This window comes from Lagenorhynchus albirostris, chromosome 18, assembly GCF_949774975.1.
Source record: "Lagenorhynchus albirostris chromosome 18, mLagAlb1.1, whole genome shotgun sequence".
Classification (NCBI taxonomy): Eukaryota; Metazoa; Chordata; class Mammalia; order Artiodactyla; family Delphinidae; genus Lagenorhynchus; species Lagenorhynchus albirostris.
In genome coordinates this window covers 14,460,205-14,482,654 of record NC_083112.1, presented here as the reverse complement: position 1 = coordinate 14,482,654, position 22,450 = coordinate 14,460,205, and the positions used below count along the sequence as shown (strand labels likewise).

Here is a 22,450-nt window from a genome sequence, read left to right as displayed (position 1 = left end):
ATGTTACTTTGCCAGGGTAACCTGCCTTAGGTAACAGATGACAGAGAGAGGATGGGACTCTAAGGCCTGGGCTCCAGAGGCTGTGTACCCACCACTACACCTGATGGCTTCTCTGAGATTCGAAGACCAAGTCAGTTCAACTAATACTCAGGGGCTGGTGTCCCTGCAAAGAACACAAAGTAAGACCCAGCTCTTGCCCTCAAGCAATGAAGAGCTGAGGAAATAAAGACTATAAGCTCCCTGAGGGCAGGAAACATGTCTGTAAGAAAAGAAAGGGCCAGTAAAGTCACATTTACTCAAATCAGGGCTTAAATCAGGACTCTCCTGCAGAGACAAAACCTGGGCCGATGCACTTCCTCAACTCCCTGCTCCAGGGTCCAGTCACCGCTCTCTGTGATGACCGTGTGACAGGACTGACAGCAGGGCAGGGTCTGACTGGGGAGACCGGGGGGGGGGGGGGGGGGGGAAGGCTGAGGCTCACCGCACACTCTACCTCCATCTGGACGCCTCCGGGACAATCACACCCGGCTGATCTCGCGCGACATCAAGACGGTGCACAAAGAAGTGCTTGGAAATCTTGCAGTGTGACCTGAGCGGGGCGAGTGCCTTTCAGCATCTGTGGGAAATAAGCCAGAAAGACTGCTGGATCTGTGACCTGCCGAGTGAGACTCCGGAGGGCAGGCTGGGCCCTGAGTCATTGGGAATCGGGGTGGTTCTCATCCCTCAGTCTTGAGTGGAATGACCCAAGCGGCGGCACTGTGTCCTCTTGCTGGCCTGTGCAGGCGGTGGAGCGGGGCAGAGCCACAGCTGGGCCCTCACCATCTGAGCCCTCACCATCTGAGCGGCAGCCAGACAGACGTGAAGCCCGGTCACCAAGGACAGCTGATGCCTGAGCCCAGAGAGGTTTTTTTTAGTGAAAGTGAACATTAAAAAGACGATTGAGATTATCAAGTGAGGCCTTGTAGAAACGAGAGGAGAAGATGATGAGGCGGTGATGAAAATGCCTGGTGAAAAAGTTCCTCGTGAAAAAGCATCCCAGCAATAAAGATGCAGGAACTACTCGCTTCAGCCGTCACCAAACCTTTCAGTCATTAAAACTCGGAGAAATTAAAGCCCGTGACCTGAAGCCTTTTTCATTATGAATGAGCCTTTCACAATTTAACTCTTGAACTGTTCTTAAAGCACATTTGACAGTGAACTTCGTTCGGTATCCTGGCTATTGGCTACAGCCACCTCCGCAGACACAAATGGATTTCTTTTTGTTCTTCTATAATCGAGTGGATTATATTAATAACATAGAAAGGAAAAATGAATGAACACGTACTAGGAGGATGACACAGTAAGACATAGTGAGGAGGGGGGGAAAGCACTGGATCCAGGGACAGAAGACTTGGGCCTCAGTCAAGCTTCTGCAATTTACATGACACAAGTCACTTAATTGCCTCTAACGCTCAGTTTCTTTATCTGTAAGACATGGGAATAGAAATAACATTTAACTATGAGGACCTCAGTGGGGAGACAATGATAGGCCTTACAGAAATGTGCTTTGTGAAAGCCCGGTCCTAACGTTACTGCTTGTAGCATCATCACTGGCTGTCTCTGAGGGCAGCTCCAATGACAGGGAGTCTTGGTGTAGCTCGCGCTGTCTATGGGGCTCTGAGGGCACAGGTGTTCCACTGACAGCCCAGAGAGAAAACCCAACTGATATGTACGAGATACCAGCAGTAGTGGTGGGTGTTAATTAGGTAAATCACCAAATTACCACCTCTGATACAAACCAGAAAATGTTTGTACCTTCTGATATCTTACTGATCTCTCATTTTCTTTGCAGGACAGATTTAAATTGTGAATGGTACTAAGTAGCTAATATCCTGAACAACAGCACAGGGGACTTTGGTTTGCTCCACTTGGCACTGGGCTGCTGGGGGATGCTGCATTTTCATTAAGGCAAGGAGTTTGCCAAGGTGAACTGTACTCAAGTATTTCCCCACACTTTACAGATGAAAAAACTGAGGCTTAGAGAGAACAACTAATTTTTGCAAGGTCCCAGAGCCAACATCTGGAATTCATATTCCAAATAATGCTCTTAACCGTCGTGTCACATTGGACATAGAACATTTAGGAATCTGAAAAAGCCAAAAGATACTGCCTGGCTGGAAGGGCTACGAGTCGGTTGAACCACTTTAGAAAACAATTTGGCACTCTTTTATAATCTTGAACATTTTCATGCTCTACAACCCAGAAATTCCAGTCCAAGATAGAGGAATTCTCGCGCATGTGCACTGGTATATGTACACAGGAATGTATGGAAGCATTGTTCATAATGAAAACCAAAAAAACAAAACAAAAAATATCAAGAAAAGCCAGAAGTTCCTTTGATGGGAGGATGGACAAATAACTTGGGATATTATACAGCAGTGAGTATAAATGAACTGCAACTCAACACAGCTGCAAAGATGAATCTTTAACATTACACTACGTGGAGAAGAGTAAGTTACTGAAGGCTACCTATAGAAGGACACCGTTTCAATTAAACTCAAAGCAAGCAAAACTAACAGATAACGAATGCAGACACATACATATGGGCTAAAAGTTTGAAGAAAACCAAGTGAAAGGTAGGGACAAAATTCAAGCAAATGGCTCCCTCTAAGCATAGGCAAGGGTGGACTAAATGGCCACAGGTAGATGCAAAAGTATTGGAAATATTCTAGTTATTAAGCTGGGTGGTTAAGTCCATGGGTGACCGCTTTGTTATGCATTGTGCTACCACATAAATTAGACATATTACTCTGCATGAAGCAGATATAATTAAAACCTTCTTTTTTAAAGTTACTACTGGGACTTTCCTGCCAAGGTAGGATGGGCATATAGCAGCCCCCGTCCCCCACCCTCACTCCTAGGTACCTAAAGCCTAGGTGACTATAGGAAAAAAACCCAGACCAAGGTGCATGGCTCCGATTACCCAAGTCTGTTTTTCTGGTCCCTCCAAGCTTGAAGGCTACCTGGGGCTCTGGGGCCTGGATAAACAACCCAGCCAGCACAGCAGAGCAGATGGGAAAGATCTAGGCCACCCACACGGCAATCAAGAGCTTCACTGGGTGGGCCAGAAACTGCAGTTGTCCCTGCCCTGTGGTAGCACTGAGCCCCCTGTGGAGAGCGGGGGCGGGGGGGGGGGGGGGGCAGCGGGAGTGTCCGCGTTCCAGCATTCAGAGGCCCAGCCGCCCGGCTGCCCCCAGGGGCCAGCAAGCGAGCGCCAGCGGGACCTCAACACCAGGCTCTCCAGCTGAGGCAATTGAAGTGAGTGGATAATTGCACATAATAGAGTTAAAATATAATTGCCTCATTAAAATGGGTTACTAAATCTCACTGTGCCTGGGTGTGAAAGAGAGAGACGGAGATGCGCGTGTTAAACTGCAAGAGAAACAAAATTGCATAAATGAATGTGAGTGGGAGCGATCTGAGAATGCCTGACTGTGCCACGAGGTCGGAGGAGACCCTGGTGACCATGGGGTCCTCTGAAGGACTGGTGAAGCCCACAGCTGGTAGCTGCTTCAGGCAGTGATGACTCAGAGCGGGACCAACTAATGGTAAGCAGGTCTCACCTCCTGCTGGGGCGTCTCCACTTTGGAAGATAAAGCTCTAGTCTTGCAGAGGAGAGATCCCTGTCCCTCCACCGTCTCCAGAGTTCCTCCTGGTGTGGCTACCCAAGCAAGCTGGACAACTGGCACCTCTCCTGCTATCCTGGCAGAATTCAGAGCTGGAATGGGAGCCGTCTGCCTGTGTGAGAGGGAAATCTAAGCATCAGAGAATGACTCCAGGGGAAACACCCCCAGGTAGCAGCACAGTCCTTGCCAACCTGTAAGGAAACCCCTACAAGTGACATCTTCCCCTCCTGCCCTGGAAGTGTGCACACGACTCTGGTGAGATCCGTAAACGATCCCTCCATGAACACACAGAGAAATAACACTCTTCTTCCGTCACAGGTGGGCACTGACCGCAGTGCTTCCCGCTGTTGCCCCCTCCAAATCACCAATGCCCCATTGAAGAGCTCCTCTAGGGAGAAGACCCCAACTCCTCGGCACTTTTAGAACATTTTAAAGAAAAAAACAGATATTTGTGAAAATAACTCTGAGTTCTTATTACGCCAAGAGCCATAAGTGGTCATGCCTCACTTTGTTCTTAAGTTTCTAACATGCATTCAATCTGACAACGAGCACAACTTAGTCCAAAGGAGCAAGTTTAAGTTTTTTCTCAGAACGCTCACACATTAAAATGTCGAGACTAATGACTTTTTTTTTTTTTTTTTTTGCGGCACGCGGGCCTCTCACTGCTGTGGCCTCTCCCGTTGCGAAGCACAGGCTCCGGATGCGCAGGCTCAGCGGCCATGGCTCACGGGCCCAGCCGCTCCGCGGCATGTGGGATCTTCCCGGACCGGGGCATGAACCCGTGTCCCCTGCATCGGCAGGCGGACTCTCAACCACTGCGCCACCAGGGAAGCCCGACTTATTTTCTTTTGAGTATTAGAAAGCAGATGAACATTAACAATCTGGTGTCAGTGTCACTAACAAGAGCCAAAACCCACTTCAGAATCCTGCAGTCAAGGGGTGTTTAGTGTAGGCGCAGCTTAGGTGAGGGACTAGAGATGCAAACAGAGGGGAAGGGGGGTTGCACACCCCAGCCCTAACTGTGCAGAGAACACTGGGTGTGCCCCATCGCCCTAACCAGCCTGCGTGACTCATCTCTGCTGGTAAGCCCTTGACTTCAAATGCAGATCTGCACTTATACGGACAGATTTGTCTCTATGCATGATTGAACACTCTCTTGATTCCTCAGATAAGTTGAGAAGTGCAAAAGAGGAAGAGGAGAAGCTTTTTAATTACAAGCCAGTCAGTCTGGCAGATAGAACTCTCAACCTGTCCAAGTCCTGGACTTCCGAACCTCGCCAAGATCCCCATCTGCTTCTTCTATGGGGCCTGGGGTGGCGGGTGCTGATTCAAGTTCCCACAGAAAGAATCAGACAGTCTTGGACCAAATGCTTAGCTCTAACAAACAAAGAGCCTCAGTTCTGGATAAAAGTCAAATTGTTAAGAAATTGCACCGCTCTTTTTTTTTTTGGTGGGGGGTGATGGTTGTGGGACAGGGCAGGATGGGGAAGTGACAGAACCAGACTTCAGCTCATCTTGATACAATTTTGGAGTTACAAATGCTACTCTCGTTCCCCGTCTCCCCAGGTTTTGTTGGGTGCAGGCCAGGGCTTGCCTGGATGTCCATAATTTCCCGTGTGGCTCTCCCTCTCCCGCCCCCGTGCTCAGTTTCCTTGAGTGCCAGGATACTCCAGAGACTCAGAATGGAGCCCTTGAAATGTTATGAAACAGGAATTGGCAATCCTTTCCTTTCAAGCTGCCAAGCTGTAGAAGGGGCTTGCGGGGTATGGAGGCACTGGAAAGGTGAATGCAATGTGTCAGCTGGTGTCATGACTCAACTTGTAAGGTGCCTCCAACTGTGCGCCCACCACTCAAGTGGCAGCCACATGGAGGGCAGATGGGCAAGAAGAGGGGGGACAGAGGGAGCGATGGGGAGAGCGTGTAGAAGCCAGCAGCAGCCGGGTGATAGCTGCTGAGTCTCAGCCAGGCTGGCACGGCGATCAGGAAGCCTGGAGTGCCCCCCTCTGGTACGTGAGCCAGGGGTTGGTTGCTAAATCCAGTAACAGAACCCTCCCTACAGGCACTTGGCATTTGAGCCTTAATGGTTTTGGCACTTGGCCTAATTGCTCAGAATATGTGCTCAGTTAGATAGAGAATGATTCCTTCATCACACTCAGTAAGCATCTGCACACAGCACAGAAGCTGTGATATTTCTATTCCAATAAGTCCTTTGCCGACCACCAAAAGTCCATGGAAAACTCTCAGAAGCTACTGGATATAAACCAAACTGAATTTTACATTACGTGTATGCTGCAGGTTATGGAAGATTTTATAAATAGCAGAATGTCCACCAAACAAGAAAACTGCCTCCTTATTTTGTTCAAGAAAAACCATCTACAATGAATATTGCAACGTTCAGTGATAAAAAGGATTCACATTTTATTATCTCAAAAAACTGGGAGCTGGAAACCAGTGTGATATATTTGCTTATACTTGTTAACGTTTTTATTTACCATAACTCACTTTGAGATGAGGTCATTTTGGTCAATTAAATCAGATTATCTCTAGTATATAAGACATCAAGATCTCTTAGAGATTAAAGTCATAGGCTAGTATTCAAACACCAGTAAAAGCCAACAGAATCCACGTCACCCAACCCAGGGTCTGAGAGAGGAGGACAGGAGTGAGCAGTACGAATGTGAGGATTTAGCTGAATTTATCATGGGATCATAGTGACTGGAGCTGCCACTAGTTCATACATCAGCTTAATTGGTGAGTCTGTAGTTTACGTTTATAACTGTGGAGTAGGACACAGCCAGTGGATGCCCAAGGGGCATGGCAGAAGGAAATCGACATCATCATCAATATTTCTTTTTAAGAAATAAATTTTATTGCCTCATTCCCTTGCTAAAAACTTTAATAGCAAAAATGTAAATAATGTACTTCTAAGTAACTAATGGTTCAAAGAAAAAATTATAATGAATAAAATTTAAATATTGAGAAATAGCTTCAAAGCATATAAAACATAAACTGACAAAACTAAAAAGAAATATAAGCCAATCCACAATCACAGTTAAAAATTTTGTTTTTAAATCTCTCTCAGTAGCTGAGACAACATGCAGATCAAACATCATGACTACAGATGATCTGCACAAGATGAACAATGTTTATCCTCTTAACACATGTGGAACGCTGCACCCAGTAACTACAGAACACATCATTTTCAAGTGTAAGGGGGATATCGTTCACTTAAATAGGTCATATGCTGGACCCTAAAGCAAGTATGAACAAATATAGAAGGACTGATATACAATATATATTTCCTGGCTTACAGTAGAATTAAGCTCAAAATCCAGCCTGGAGGGGTGGGATAGGGAGGGTGGGAGGGAGGGAGACGCAAGAGGGAAGACATATGGGAACATATGTTTATGTATGACTGATTCACTTTGTTATAAAGCAGAAACTAACACACCATTGTAAAGCAATTATACCCCAATAAAGATGTTAAAAAAAAAAAGAATTAAGCTCAAAATCAATAATAAAAAGATAACTAGGAAGTCTTCATGTATTTGTAAATACATTTCTAAATAATTCATGAGTCAAAAAAGAAATCACAATGGAAATGAGAGAATACTCTGAAGTGAAAGATAATAAAAATATGACATAAAAGTTATGGATATAGCTAAGTCTGTGTTAGAAGGAAATACAGATGAACATATTTAAGTGAATATATTACAAAAGAAGAAAATTTGAAAACTGATGATACAACTTCCACTTCAAGAAGGCAGAAAAAGGGAATTCCCCGGTGGTCCAGTGGTTAGGACTCCACGCTTCCACTGTAGGGGGCACGGGTTGGATCCCAGTCAGGGAACTAAGATCCTGCAAACTGAGCAGCATGGCCAAAAAAAAAGAAGGTAGAAGAAGAAGAGCAAATAAAATACCAATAGAGTAGTAGGAAGGATATAATACAGATAAGGAAAAAAACCAACAAAATAGAAAACAAACATAATCAATCACATCAAAAACAGATTCTCTGAAAAGACTAGCAAAGTCCATAACTCTTAGCAAGACTAAGAAGGAAACAAAAAAAGAAATAAAGAAAACACAAATTACTATTACCAGGTCCACAGACATTAAAAAAGATAAGAGGATGACAATAAATTTAGATGAAATGGACATATACCTCGAAAAACAGAATTCATCAAAACTAACACAAGAAGAAATAGACCATATGCATAGTCCTATATCTATTTTTAAAACTAATCCTGCAATTTAAACCCTTTCCACAAAGACAACACCAGGTAAGCTGGTTTCACCTGGAATTCTTCTAAACATTTAAGAAAGAAGTAATAACAATTTTACACAAACTATTCCAGACAAGAGAAAAAGGGAAAACACGTCCCACTTAGTTCTATGAGGTTTGGTTACCAAAACCTGACAAGGACATTGAAAAAAAAGGAAAATTACAGAGCAATCTCTCATGAACGTGATGCAAAAATTCTAAATAGAATATTAATAAAACAAATCAAGAGATATATAAAAAGAGATTGTACATTATGCCCACTGGATTTATTCCAGGAAGGCAAGGTTATTTTGACATTTGAAATTCTCCACATTAAGCAAATAATGGGGAGGGGTACCATATGGTTATCTAAATAGATAGAGAAAAAAAATTTTTTGACAATATTCAATACTCATTCATAATTTAAAGTAATTAGAACAGAACTGAACTTTATTAATTTGATAAAGCTTGTCTACAAAATATCTACTAATGAAAGCTTTCCCTCCTTCCCCACATTTTAGAAGGGTGACTACCCTCTAAAGGGTAGTCAAGGGTGACAAGGGTGACGACCCTCACCGCTTCTATTCGACACTGTAACATCATACTGGTTAAACATTATACAGTACCATAGAGCTAGAAAAATTAAAAGAAGAATCAAAACTCCCATTAATCACCGACTATGTGATGGAATGCATGGATAAAGTTTACAAAAGAATCTACAGATAAAATTTAGAATTAATTGGTAAATTTAGCAAGGTCACTAGTCAACATACAAAAATAAACAAAACTAAATCCAGTGGTTTATACAAAAAGAGAAAATAATATGATCAATTTAGGATTATCCCAGGAATACAAGAGTTCTTTATCATCAGAAAAAATATAAATGTCATTTTCCAGATTAAAAAGTAAAAGAAAAAAGCCACATGCACATCTCAATAGATTCTGAAAGTCACTTAATAAAATTCAACGCTTATTCATAATTAATAACTAAGAGCATGTAAGAATATAAAGAACTTCCTCTCTGATTAATCAACTAAAAACCTAATTCTTAGTGGTGAGATACTGTAAGCATTACCTTTAAAATCAGAATTAAGTGTCTATTATCATTGCTATTAGTTACATCGTGCTAGAGGTTGTAGTCAGCACATTAAGGCAAGGGAAAGAAATAAAGGGCTTATAGATTGCAAAGAAAGAAACAAAAGTGTCATCTAGTCTCAAATAATATAAATGTCTATACAGAAAACCCAAAGTAAAATCATCAGAAATAAAAAGTTAGTTAATGCTTGGATCTAATGTAATCAACACACAAAAATCAATTCCATTTCTATATACAGCAACCAATAATTTTAAAATGTAACTTAAAAATAGATACCACTTGCATTATAAACAAGAATTGTAAGTTTCTTAGGAAAAAAATGTAACAAAATTTTCTTAGATTTATATGGAGAAAATTATAAAAGTTTTTCTAAGGGACACTAACCCTACCCTGAATAAATAGGGAAAATTCAACAGGCTCACAAATTGAATTATTTAAGATCATAGAGATATTCATTCTATCCAAATTTATATATAGATTCAAAGTAATCACAACCATATTCCCAACTGCTGTTTGAGAAATATAAAGTTGATTCTAAAACCTAAGTGAAATAGCTAAAAGCCAAGGATGCCCAAAGCACTCTAGGTGAAGAAAATAAAATGGAACACCCTACCTGATATCAAGATTTATTATAAAGCTCTGACAATTCAAGTAGCAGTTATTGGTGCAGGAATAAATACACCCATGAGAAGAATGCAACAAAGATCCAGAAATGTATCCACATATGTGGAAATTAGATATATGACAGAGATGGCACTAGCCTCACCCCACCATGATGACATACAGAAAGTAGGAAGCAATACTAATTCTGCACCATCCCTTAGGACCTGCGGTTACCAAGAGCAACACCACTGCTAATGATTTACCACTTGCAAAAAGAGAGTCTTTCGGGAAATCATAAGAGTGAATTTGCACATTTTTGGTTTCTGCAAATTCCATCATGGTTTAATATTGTATGATTCATTACCTTAACCTGTTACTACTCAGTGGATAAGTGATTTTCTTCTTTGTAAGATTCAGAATAAAAGCAGGGTACCTTGATGTTTTTCTTTTTGTTGTTGACTTTTGTTTTTAACGACAGCCTTTTGGCTTTCGAATGCTTGCTTTGCTTACATCTTTGTTTATGAAAAGGAACTAATACAGTTGTTAAGCAAGAAAGATTCCTGATCTGCTATTAAATACATATTACAAGTCTGTGGAATATTAATCAAATCTTTGGTTTCCTTTTTAAGCCGTGGCTTCTAAGGCAAGTGCATTTTTCTACCTCAGTTCAATCCCCATTACCATTTTATATTCCATCAGAGGCCTGGCTAGCAACAGTAGCCAGCTCTTGTCTGAATCCTGCAGACTAGGCTCAAACATATGACATCCGTAGAAAGGCTGGGCTCTACACAGGAGACCCAACTTTTGATGATGGCTTGCATAAGGAAAATCACTCTTGCTCCTTGTCATTTTGCAGTTAGTGGGCAAAAAACTAATGCTTGTTCCAGGGGAATTTCAGATCTTGACATTAATGGAAATAAAGAGCATACTCAAGTACATTAATTTCCTGGTGGCCAAGCTATAAACTTTGAAAACTCTAGATTGGCTTGGACTTTCCCTGTTTAAAATACACAATGACAAAACACTTTGTCAAAAAATGATATATCCCCTCAGAGCAAGCAAATATTTCATATGGATATTTTTGGCCCTATCAAAATTTTCCCCCAATTCATCTCATTTTTATAAACTTAGTACAATTTATTTTTACTTATTACATTATCAGTGCTAGGAAAGTTTTTATTTTTTAATATTCACTGGCATTAATGTTAGTTGAATTTGATAGGCTGGCATGCCGTTATTAATATGATTATTACATTCATTTCATAGCCAATTTATGGTAGTTTTATATTTGGATCCATAAAAATACATAATTATATTATCCATTTCCAAAAGCACATTCTCGCTGAGGAGGAATAAGTATGTATTTTCCAAATAGTTGTGCTTAAATACAACTATAGCCCAAAAGTAACCATATGTAGGCCTATATATTTATAATTGTTAACAGCATATTTAACTAATAGGAAAAATAAACTGACCTACTGCAAGTATTCAACATTATGTGACTCTACATTTTACTCATATTTTTATTTAAAAATCCATTATTGTATAAAAGACGAAAACTTGTTGCTTAATACAAGGCCACAAAGATTTACACCTATGTTTCCTTCTCAGAGTTTTAGTTTTTAGCTTTTACATTTAGATCTTTGATTTTGAGTTGATTTTTGGATATGGTATGAGATATAGGTCCAGCTTCAATCTTTTCCATGTGGTTTTCCAGTTGTTCCAGTGCCATTTGTTAAAAAGACTGTTCTTTCCCCATTGAATGGTCTTGGCAGCCTTGTAAAAAATCAGTTGATGATGGATGCATGGATTTATTTCTGAACTCTAAACTGTTCCACTGAACTATATGTCTATCCTTATGCTACTATCACACTGTTTCGATTACTGTGGCATTGTAACAAGTTTTGAAACTGGGAAGATTCAAGATTGTTTTGGCTATTCAAGGTCCCCCGTATGGCCATATGAATTTTAGAATCAGCCTGTCTATTTCTGGAACACAAAAAGGCAGATGGAATTTTGATAGAGGTTGCATTGAATCTATAGATCAATTTGGGGAATATTGCCATCTTAACAATCTTCAGTCTTTCAATCCATGAACATGAAATGTCTTTCCATTTATTTAGGGCATCTTTAATTTCTTTCAATAGGGTATTGTAGTTTTCAGTGGAAAAGTATTTCACTTCCTTGGTTAAATTTAAGTATTTTATTCTTTGTGGTGCTACCATAAATGGAATTGTTTTTTTAATTTTCAGATTGTTCATTGCTAATGTTTAGAAATACAAAAGACTTTTGCATACTGATCTTGTATACTGCAATGTTGCTACATTGTTTATTCTTATAGTTTTGGGTTTTTTTGTTCTTTAGTACTATATATATATAAATATATATAGACCATAATCATCAGCAAATAAACATAGGGTTTCTTCTTCCTTTTCAATTTGTGTGCCTTTAATTAATTTTTTCTTACCTAATTGCTCTGCTAGAATTTCTGGTATAATGTGGAATAGAAGTGGCAAGGGTGTACATCCTTATCTTGTTCATAATCTTGGCAGGGGGCAGTCTTCAGTTTTTCATCACTAAGTACAATGTTAGCAGTGTGTTTTTCATAAATGTCCTTTCAGTTGAAGAAATTCTCTTCTATTCCTAGTTTGTTGAGTGTTTTTTTATTTTAGCATGAAAGGGTGTTAGATTTTCCTGCATCTGTTGAGGTGATCATGCATTTTTTTCTTCATTTATTCTATTAATATGGTATAGTACATTGACTAACTTTCATGTTAAACTGAACTTGCATCTGGAATAAATCCACTTAATCATAGTATATAACCCTTTAATATGTTGCTAGATTCTGTTCGCTAGTATTTTGTTAAGGATTTTGTGTCAATATTCACAAAGGATATTGGTCTGTAGTTTTCTTGTGGTGCCTTTTCTGGTTTCGTCATACCAATAACAAATACTGGGCTCATAGAATATGTTAGGATGTGCTCCCTGCTCTTCTATTTTTTGGAAGAATTTGATAAGAATTAGAGTTAATCCTTCAAACATTTGGTAGAATTCACCAGTGAAGACATCTAGTCCTGGGCTTTTTTAAAAATTAGAAGTGTTTTTATTATTGACTCAGTCTCTTTGCTATAGGTCTATTCAGATTTTCTATTTCTTTCTGAGTCAGTTTAGTTTGTTTTTTTAATATTTGTCCATTTCATCTATATTATCTGTTGACATGTATTTATTTGTAGTATTGTTATCATTTTTATTTTTGTGAGGTAGTAATGTCCCTTCTTTTCATATCTGATTTTAGTAATTTTGTCTTTTTTTTCTTTGTCCAGCTAAAGGGTAGTCAATTTTTTAAAAAATTTTTTCAAAAAACCAACTTTTCTGTTCTGTATTTTCCTATTTTATATTTTTAAATATATAAACACCTCTCTACATGCAATACTGAATGGTCAGCACATCCAGTAACTGAAATAACATTATTCTTAACACAATGAGCAGGGAGCACTCCCAGAAACTTCTTCTTACATGTCTTTAAACACCTGTCTGCATGCATTACACAATGGTCAGCCCATACATTCTCAGAAATAACACTCCTTTCAACATGCTGTGTAAGAAACAATTTTTGAAACATCTTTTTTACATGTGTACTCAAACACATCTGTACATGCATTACAGAATGGTTAGCACATCCATTTGCTGAAATAAGTTACTTCTCTATTCTATATTTTTTCTGTCTGCTATAATCTTTACTATTTCCTTCTTCTTGCTTTCAGTTGTTTGCTTTTCTTTTCCTAGTTTTTTAAGGTATAAAGGTAGGTTTTAAATTTATTTTTCTTTAATGTAGTCTATAAATTTCCCTCTGAGCACTGTTTTTGCTGTATCCCATAAGAATTGATATGCTGTTTAATACGAAACTTTTATCTCGAAGTTTTCTCTAATTTCCTTATTTCTTCTTTGACCCATTGGTTATTTAAGAGTATGCTATTTAATTTCCACATATTCATTTTCAAAATTTCCTTTTGTTATTGATTTCTAATTTCATGTCATTGTGGCTGGAGAACACACTTTAATCTTTTTAAATTTACTGAGACTTGTATTGTGGTCTAACATGTGGTCTTAGATAATTCAGCATGTGCCCATGAGAGGGCTGTATACTCTGTTGCTGGATGGGGTGTTCTGTAGATGTCTATTAAATCTAGTTGGTTTATAGGGTTGCCCATATATTGTATTTCCTTGCTATTCTTTATTTCTTTGCTAATTTGAGTTACTGTCTAGTACCCTTTCATTTCAGCCTCAAGAACCCTTAAACATTCATGTATGGTATGATTGTTTTTTATCTTAGACTGTCTTACTTTCTCCTATATTTTCACAGTTTTGCTGGATATAGAATTCTAACAGCTGTTCTTCCACCATTTTGAATATGTCATCCAGTGCTTTCTGGCCTCTGTGGTTTCTGATGAGAAATCAGGTGTTATTGGGGATCACTTGCAAATGATGAGTTCTCTTGCTTTCAAGATTCCTTCTTGGTCTTTGCCTTTTGATAGTTTGATTGTGATGTGTCTTGGTGTATTTCTTTGAATTTATCCTACAATAGAGCTTGGTGAATTTGAGTGTGTATGTTAAGGTTTTCATCAAATTTGTAAAGTTTCCTGCCAATATTTCTTCAAATATTCTTTTGGTCCTTTTCTCCCTATTTTTTCTTTCTGAGACTCCCATTGTGTGAATATTGTTGATAATATCCCAAAGGTCTCTGAGGTTCTGTTCATTCTCTTTCATTCTTTTCTTTCTGTTCCTCAGACTGGATAATCTCAATTGACCTATCTTCAAGTTTGCTGATACTTTTTTCTGCCTGCTCAAATCTGATGAACTCCTATAGTGAATTTTTCATTTCAGTTAATACACTTTTCAACTGCAGAAGTTTCTTTTCTGTAATTTTTATAAAATTATGACTAAATTATTTTTATGATTATAAATTTATAACTATAAAAACATCCTTTTTGAAATTTCTACCTCTTTATTGATATTCTGTATTTGGTAAGATATTGTTCTCATACTTACTTTCAGCCCTTGAACATATTTAGAAGAGATGTTTTAAAGTCTTTTGCCTAGTAAGTCCAACATCTGGGCTTACTCAGGGACAGCTTCTATTGACTGTTTTTTTTTTCCTTCTGTGTATTGGCCATACTTTGAGCACCTTGCTTTTTTCTTCTTGAAGCATGAGCATTTTTAATATTATGATGTGCCCATTCTGTTGGGAAATCAGATTTTCTCACCCCATCCCTCAGAGTCTGCTGTTGGTGCCTTTCGTGGTTGTTATTGCATATTTCAGTGACCTTCCTGAACTAATTTTGTAAAATCTATATTCTTTGTTGTGCGTGACCAGTTAAAGTGGTCCATTAGCTTAGTTGTCAGCTAATAACTGGACAGAGATTTCAATGTCTGGAACCAAAAAAACTCCCAGTCTTTGCTGAGATGTTGTGTGTGAGAGTTGGGGCATTCCTTCAACATTCAGCCAGGTAGCTCCTAACTTTGCTTCAGCCTTCACTTTCTGCTTCCACAAAGCCTCAAGGTTACCCAGAGGTGAGTGCTTAGGGTCTTTCTGGTCCTTCTTGAGCATGCACAGTGCTAGACATGTGCACTAGATTTCTAGATTGCCAAGAATATGTCAGAGTGTTTCAAAACCCTTATTATTTCATTTCTAACTTTTCTTCCCAAGCTTTTACCTTAGTCTACCATTTGTCCTAACTTCAGGCAGCAGAGAAGTGTCCTCCCCTCAACTGGCCCCTCCCCTCAACTGGCCCCTCCCCCTGGGTAGTGGCTTTAGCCCTGGGCAAGTTCTAAGTTAGGCAAGAGAAAAATAAGCTTTTCAAATGGGTCTCCCAGGGAGGCATGAGACATGTCAAGTAAGGACAATCTTTGCAAACCTGGTCCATTCTGCTTTCTCCAGTACTAGGAAGCGTGGGATGCTATTTTCAAGGCTATTGCTGAGTTTGGGAGCAAAGCATAGGACTAGCCTAAGTTAAAATACCACAAAGCATGTCGAGACTCAGCTTGTTTTGCTTAGTTTTTTAATAAGCACAATCTAACTGCTATTAGCTTTTAGTTGGTTTCTAGCGTTCTGAAAAAGTTGATCTTGACAGTTTTTGAAGGCCAGTTTTATTGTTTCTTTTAGGGAGAGGCAGAATTTTGGAATTCCTTAATCCAATGTTTTTGTTGATGTCCCCAACCTATAAGACAATTTTGCATCTTAATCAAATAGCTAATTAATGTAACCCAGTCATTATGATCATCAAAGAATTTAAAATGTATGGTTGTGTTTTAAAACTTTCTTTTCTATGCTCTCAGCCTCTTCAACTCCAAGTACATACATGTGGCTTTCATAAAAAATGATGTTAGTTCATTTTTTCCTCTTACCTACATGCACAAACGCCCTATCAAACTGCATTGTGTCTACTTATAATACATGTGATATCTGTGCAAGACAGGGAATTCAATGACAGAAGCACATTTTAGTGGTCTTTTAAAACCTTGTTGCTTATCACAGAGCCTGCCCCAGTTGGCACTTAATAAATGTGTTTAATAACAAGCACAATGAAAAATATTAGCTAACACATACTGAGTTCTAACTTTATCCCAGGCCGTGTTAAACAATTTTTTAAAACTCTTTTTAAAATTGTGGAATATATAGACAAGAGTTCACGTCACATATATGTAAATTTTAGAAACTAACAAAATGAATATACATATACCAACACTCCATTGTAAGAACAGAACATTAGTAACTTCTAAAGATCCTGTGAGATAATCTTGAATTCCACATCATTTCCTGTATTTCCTTATAGCTTTACCATATGTGTATCCATGAATGTATAAATTTGTTTTATCTTTTTTTAATTCTATAAATGGACTCATACTATATTATTCTGTAATTTTTTTTTGTTCGACATTATGTATTTGGAAATTACTTCATTTTTCACTACTGTAGAGTATTCCACTATATGGATAGACCTAAGGACGTGAGCTAATAGCAGTCAGAAAAGGCCAGGCTATAGTGAGATAATAAAAAACTCCTAAGGCAAGGAAAAAAATTTGAGGATCAAGCCCTAGAGTATGCGAACTTTTAAAGGTCACAAAGAGGCAAAAGAACCAGGGAAGGAGGTTGAGGGGGGTTTGGCTAATGAACTGGAAGGAAAACTAGCAGAAAGTTGTGCTGTGAAAGCCTAGGAAGTATAGTATTTCAGACATAAGTGTGTGGAATGCTATTGAAAGTTTAATAAAATAAGGAATGAGAAGAATCCATTGGATTTGACAACATATAATACTATGGAGAGCTCATCAGGGTTAGTCGTGTTGTAGTGGTGATGCTGAAGCCATATGGGGCTAATTTAAGACATAACGGCAGCAGAAATTTAAGACAGCATGCATAGACGATCATTAAAAAAAGCAGCAGAGAAATGGAGGTGTGAGGATCTGGGAGGTGGAAAGTTTTAAAAAATACTATCAACACTAGAGCACTGTGTATGCTGTCGAGAATAATCCTACAGAGAAGTCACAAGTTGCTGAAGCAAACGAGAGGGATAACTCAGAAACGTCTCTGAGAAGGTGAGAGAATGGAATCCAGAGTCCAGAGGAAGGGAACAGTCTGTCACAGGAAGAGGGACACTGTCTCCAGCACAAAAGGAGGAAAGATGAAGATGAGTGCAATATATGAGGGTAGAAAAATGCAGGAGATTAGTCTACCAGCTGTTTTCTCAATGAATTATGAAGGTCATTAACTAAGTGATGATCTTGAAAAGTGGGGAGGTGAGTTTACCAGAGACAGAGTAGAACTACAAAGCAATATTGAGTGCCATTTGAAGACTGTGATCATGAATTTAAAAAGTCAATCAGTCTATTTGTGTGATTTTTCTCAGATAACATTCACCTGTTCCAAGTACAAGCACAAAGAAAGAAATGGAAACGTCCAACCAGAGAGGGTTTTGGTCAGGCAAATACCTTTTCTCTCTGAAGGAAAGGCTGACACGCATTACCTAAGGTTATACTTACGCCATCTCAAAACAGTTCAAGATGCAAACTACGAAGTAAATAGCAAATGCAGTGTTAAGCTAATGAATTAACACTTACAATCATTTATTTTAATTAAGTTTTCAAGATCACACTGATACCACATTCTGCTCATCAATCTTCCATTGGTTATCTCAATTTGGCCCTATATTGTATTTTCTTTCCTATTAGCATATTTTCTAAAAACACACTGACGCAATGTATAAAAATACTGCAATGATTGCTACTCTAAAAACAGTTTAATATTTTATTTGAAAAAATTAAGTAAAAAACTATACTTTTTTCCTAGAAATCAAAGGAATTCACTAATGGTAAGTAAGCAATCTTTTCTCACAGTAGATATAAATTATATAAAATTTAAGCTCTTGATTTATATCATACTTTATTTTCTATCTTTTATATATCACATATACTCATTGAAGGAAAAAGACTAAAAATACAGATTAAATACCAAAAGAGATGATATATAATCAATCACTCTTGCTCCAAAAAAATCATATTTCAGATAGATGAACACGCCATGTTCTGTAAATACTAATTTGTTATATATTCTGTATTTGCTATATAAATAGTAATTTTATCTTACTACTTTTCAAAATATTTTAACCTAGTCAATTTTTTCCTTATGCCTCATTTTCTCACATATAATTTAGAGACTTAGCTCTTTTTATGGATTTACCAGAAATTAAGATTTTTTTTTCTTTTGCGGTACGCAGGCCTCTCACTGTCGTGGCCTCCCCCGTTGTGGAGCACAGGCTCCGGACGCACAGGCTCAGCGGCCATGGTTCACGGGCTCAGCCGCTCCGCGGCATGTGGGATCTTCCCAGACCGGGGCACGAACCTGTGTCCCCTGTATCGGCAGGCGGACTCTCAAACACTGTGCCACCAGGGAAGCCCAGAAATTAAGATATTTTGCTAATAAAAATCTGTCCTCAAAGTCTTACCAACAAAGTCAAAGTCAAGTCACATCAAACACATTTAGATTTTTTGTTTTTTAAAAAACAAAAACAAAAACAGTGATTCTGAATCTTACTCTTGGTACGGTTCTAAAGTCAGAGCCCAAACAAGGGGCCACCATAAGGCTAGACATAACGTCAATTAGCAATCGCTACTCTGGCCTTTTTCCTGCAGGGTTAGAGTACACCTTATTTCTTTGGTTTGAACACCAAAGTGTGTAGATGGTTGAAGTTAGAGTCCACATTGTACCACAAGTATTCTTTTTTAGACACTAGATTTACATGCAGCACAGGATGCCTACATCCCATATGAAGTGCCGAACTTCACCTTGAATTCAGTCTAGGGCAGACAGAGTAGAAGCCACCTTTAAATTACTTCTCTCTTTTCCTATTTTTGCTGAATGTACATTTCTGCTCCTCAGTTTAAGTATACCTACTCACAATATCTAGCAAAAAAGCAAATGAATCTTTAAGTAAAGAGATATTTATTAGGTCCTATCTTTAAACTAATTCCTAAGTTTAGATAATTTTTTAATGTACAGTTAATTTAGAACTAATCTTGTAAAAAAGAAAAATCCCTCAAACCTCTCATACTACTCTTTCCCCACATATTTATATTCCAGAATTGAGGGGAACTGCAGGGCTGGAGAGACGTGGAGTGCAGACACAGAGCAATGCCAACTCAGGTCAACACGTGTTACTTACTTTCACTTTACTGTGACCAAAGCAAAGCAATTATTGGGAGCTGCATTCTTATGATACAAAGAAAACTGTAACCATCAAATTTCAAAGTAAAGATTAACAGACTAAAAACCAAGAAAACCTTCAGTGTTTTAGGAATGCAATATTTTTCTAACACATTCTAAGACAATCAGGAGAGAAGTGTCTGCACTTGCTGCGGCGATCGGTGTAGAATGCTCTCTGGATCTTTGTATTCATTGACTGGATTCATCACAGCTGCATACACTTCACCATAGGCTCTGCAGACTAATTCTGTAGACTGTTTTATGATCTGCTCTCTATTGACAAACAAACAGAATGTGAACACATAATCTGAGAATGAAACACCAAGCACTGTAAGAAGGCTCCATGCCTGAACCGACGAATTTCGTTTTCGTAATTATCACACATATATTATTACAACCACTGTACAGCTACATGAGTTAGTTACTTTGGTTTGGGGATAAAAGGTTTCTTTATATTTATTATTTCTTTATTAAATCTTCTCCATTAGTACGCAGGTTGCAGGAGGGCAGGAGCTGTGTTTTGTTCACTGCCTTATCTTTAGGGCTAGAACAGCGCCTGATATACCGTGGATTACTAAACAAGAAACAGAAACCGTGACCCACCATCAATGTGCTGATTTCGAAAACATGACTGATAACACATTAACCTTAAAGAGACTTATAATTATTCAAATTTCTCAATACTTCAAATCTCAGAATAACTTACAATATACTGTCCTTTCACCTATAGCTCCTACACTAATAACCACATCTCCTAGATTTCTTCTCTCTCGCAAAAACGTGACACTTGCCTACAACAAATCACAGCATTTTCAAATACGCATTTCTACATAAGTACACAAAAGAATAGAAATAGTTTTAAATAAACTGAAGCAAATGTTTTTAGAAAAAAATAACACTGGGCTCATTAAATCTGCATTAACCCCTTATGTTTTCATGACATTTACTTCGTCATCCCCAGCTACTTCTATTTCTATATACCTACTGATGAAAACATCTTTTTCTGATTTTTATAACTAAATTAAAAATGTGTCTTTAAAGCTTTACTCCCAAACCTACTTCTCTTATGTCTCCTGCTTCTGTCAATGGCATAACTATGTCTCATCACCTCAGTTCAGGCCCTAACAAACTTTTCTTGCCTGGAGTATCTAAGAAAAACTCCTACCCGGTCTTCCCCCATCCAGTCTGATCCCCATTTAATGTATCATGAGCACTGCTCGTAGATTAATCTTTCTAAAGCAAACCTTTTATCGTGTCTCTCCCCTACCCAGGGCCTTTCTTCAAGGAGCTTCCATGGCTTCTTCTGGTTTCAGAGAAGTCAAAATTCCTTACCCTATCACTCAGAACCCTTTATAACACCTTCTGCATCACTACTCTAATGCTGCAATCCAGCGCGGCTCCTGACTGTTCTATCTGCCCTGCTCTTCCTGACCTCAATTCCCTTGCTTACTCACGTACCTCCATTTGCATAGAATGTCTGTCTCACCCACTTTAAACGCCCTTAATTCTCAGTAAAAATGTACTCTCTCATCCAAGAAGCCTCTCTGATCTTCTGAGCTAGAAATAATCCGTTTTTAGAACATCCATGACCAAACTAATACATTTGTAAAATTATCTGCAGAAATAAGTGGATCTGTGGTCTAAAAAAGAACAAAACTAGTTAGATGGAAACAGAAGGGGAGTCCACTTGGATCTCGAGTCAGCAGCACACTGTTCTCATGGGGTCTCAGACTCTTGATTTAAGCAACTTTGATTTGCTGGAGCAACGTAACATTTTCCCCAAATTGCTAAAGCTCCCAAAATGAGACTGGGTAGAAGGAAGATACACTGAGTCAATTTTCTGAGCAGAGTGGAGGAATGCTATTGGCTGTACTACCTTTTTGTTGGAAGGGAGGACAGTAGAAACTGGTTTGGAAAACTACTTATCCAGATGAGGCTCTGAGATATTTTTTTAATCTGTTGATTAGTGATTGTTCCTGTAATTAACTGAGCCTAACAATAAATGCATCAAAATGACATAAAAATTATTTTCCATAAATGATGTAGCTGCAAATACTCTAACTAGCATTTGAAAAACTTGTTAACTATACATTTGATACCCATTTTGCAAGAAGGTAAATAATGGATTTATTTTACCTTTTTTATACCAGTTTTATTGAGATATAATTGACATACAGCACTGTATAAGGTGTACAACATAATGATTTGATTTACATCCATCATTAATGATTATCACAATAACTTTAGTGAACATCCATCATCTCATATAGGTTGAAAATTAAAGAAATAAAATTTTTTTTCTTGTGATGACAACTTTTAGGATTTACTCTTAACAACTTTCATATATAATCAGCAGTGTTAATTATATTTATCATGTTGTACATTACATCCCTGGTACTTTAAATAATGGATTTTAGCTACAGCACTTTTAGTTCTTTACTAAAAGCAGTAAGATGTTTTATTTGAATTGTTGTATTTTATTTTTTATTGAAGTGTAGCGGATTTAAAAGGCTGTTGCAATCTGCTATACAGCACAGTGACATTTACACATAGATTCTTTTTTTAATATTCTTCTCCATTATGGTTTATCCCAGGAGACTGGATATAATTCTCTGTGCTATAAACTTGGACTTTGTTGTTTACCCATTCTAAATGTAATCGTTTGCATCTACCAGCCCCAAATTCCCAGCCCATCCCTCTACCTCCCCCTCAAAAAGCAGTAAGATTTCTGGAGGTGTATAAGGCATTCATTACTCACACCTCATACTCTAAGATCTATACTCAGTCTGAACACAGTGTATACTTATACTACATAAGGAATACAAAAACAGGGCTACTCCTCCTCACAAGAAGTTTAAAATCAGAATAAGGTACAATAATGAATATTAAACACATTTTTTAAAATCCAGAGGCGAGAGCAGAGGCAAGAAGAACTACAATCCTGCAGCCTGTGGAACAAAAACCACATTCACAGAAAGACAGACAAGATGAAAAGGCAGAGGGCTATGTACCAGATGAAGGAACAAGACAAAACCCCAGAAAAAATACTAAACGAAGTGGAGACAGGC

General features: G+C 38.3%; 1 protein-coding gene across 4 annotated transcripts in view; it reads right to left on the bottom strand.

Moving 5' to 3' along the window:
• Positions 1-538: 538 nt before the first annotated feature.
• COG6 (component of oligomeric golgi complex 6) overlaps positions 539-22,450 on the bottom strand; it is a 78,424-nt gene continuing 56,512 nt past the window's right edge. The window contains exons 19-20 of one of the 4 annotated variants that reach the window (XM_060128948.1): positions 3,603-3,777; positions 539-616 (exon numbers count right to left, since the gene is read on the bottom strand). In XM_060128948.1, the coding sequence (XP_059984931.1) occupies positions 545-616; positions 3,603-3,777 (247 nt within the window). In that variant the 3' untranslated portion in view covers positions 539-544. Of the gene's footprint in view, positions 617-3,602; positions 3,778-15,756; positions 19,957-22,450 lie in introns of those variants that run through there. The other 3 variants (XM_060128951.1, XM_060128949.1, XM_060128950.1) reach the window with 3 other exon arrangements.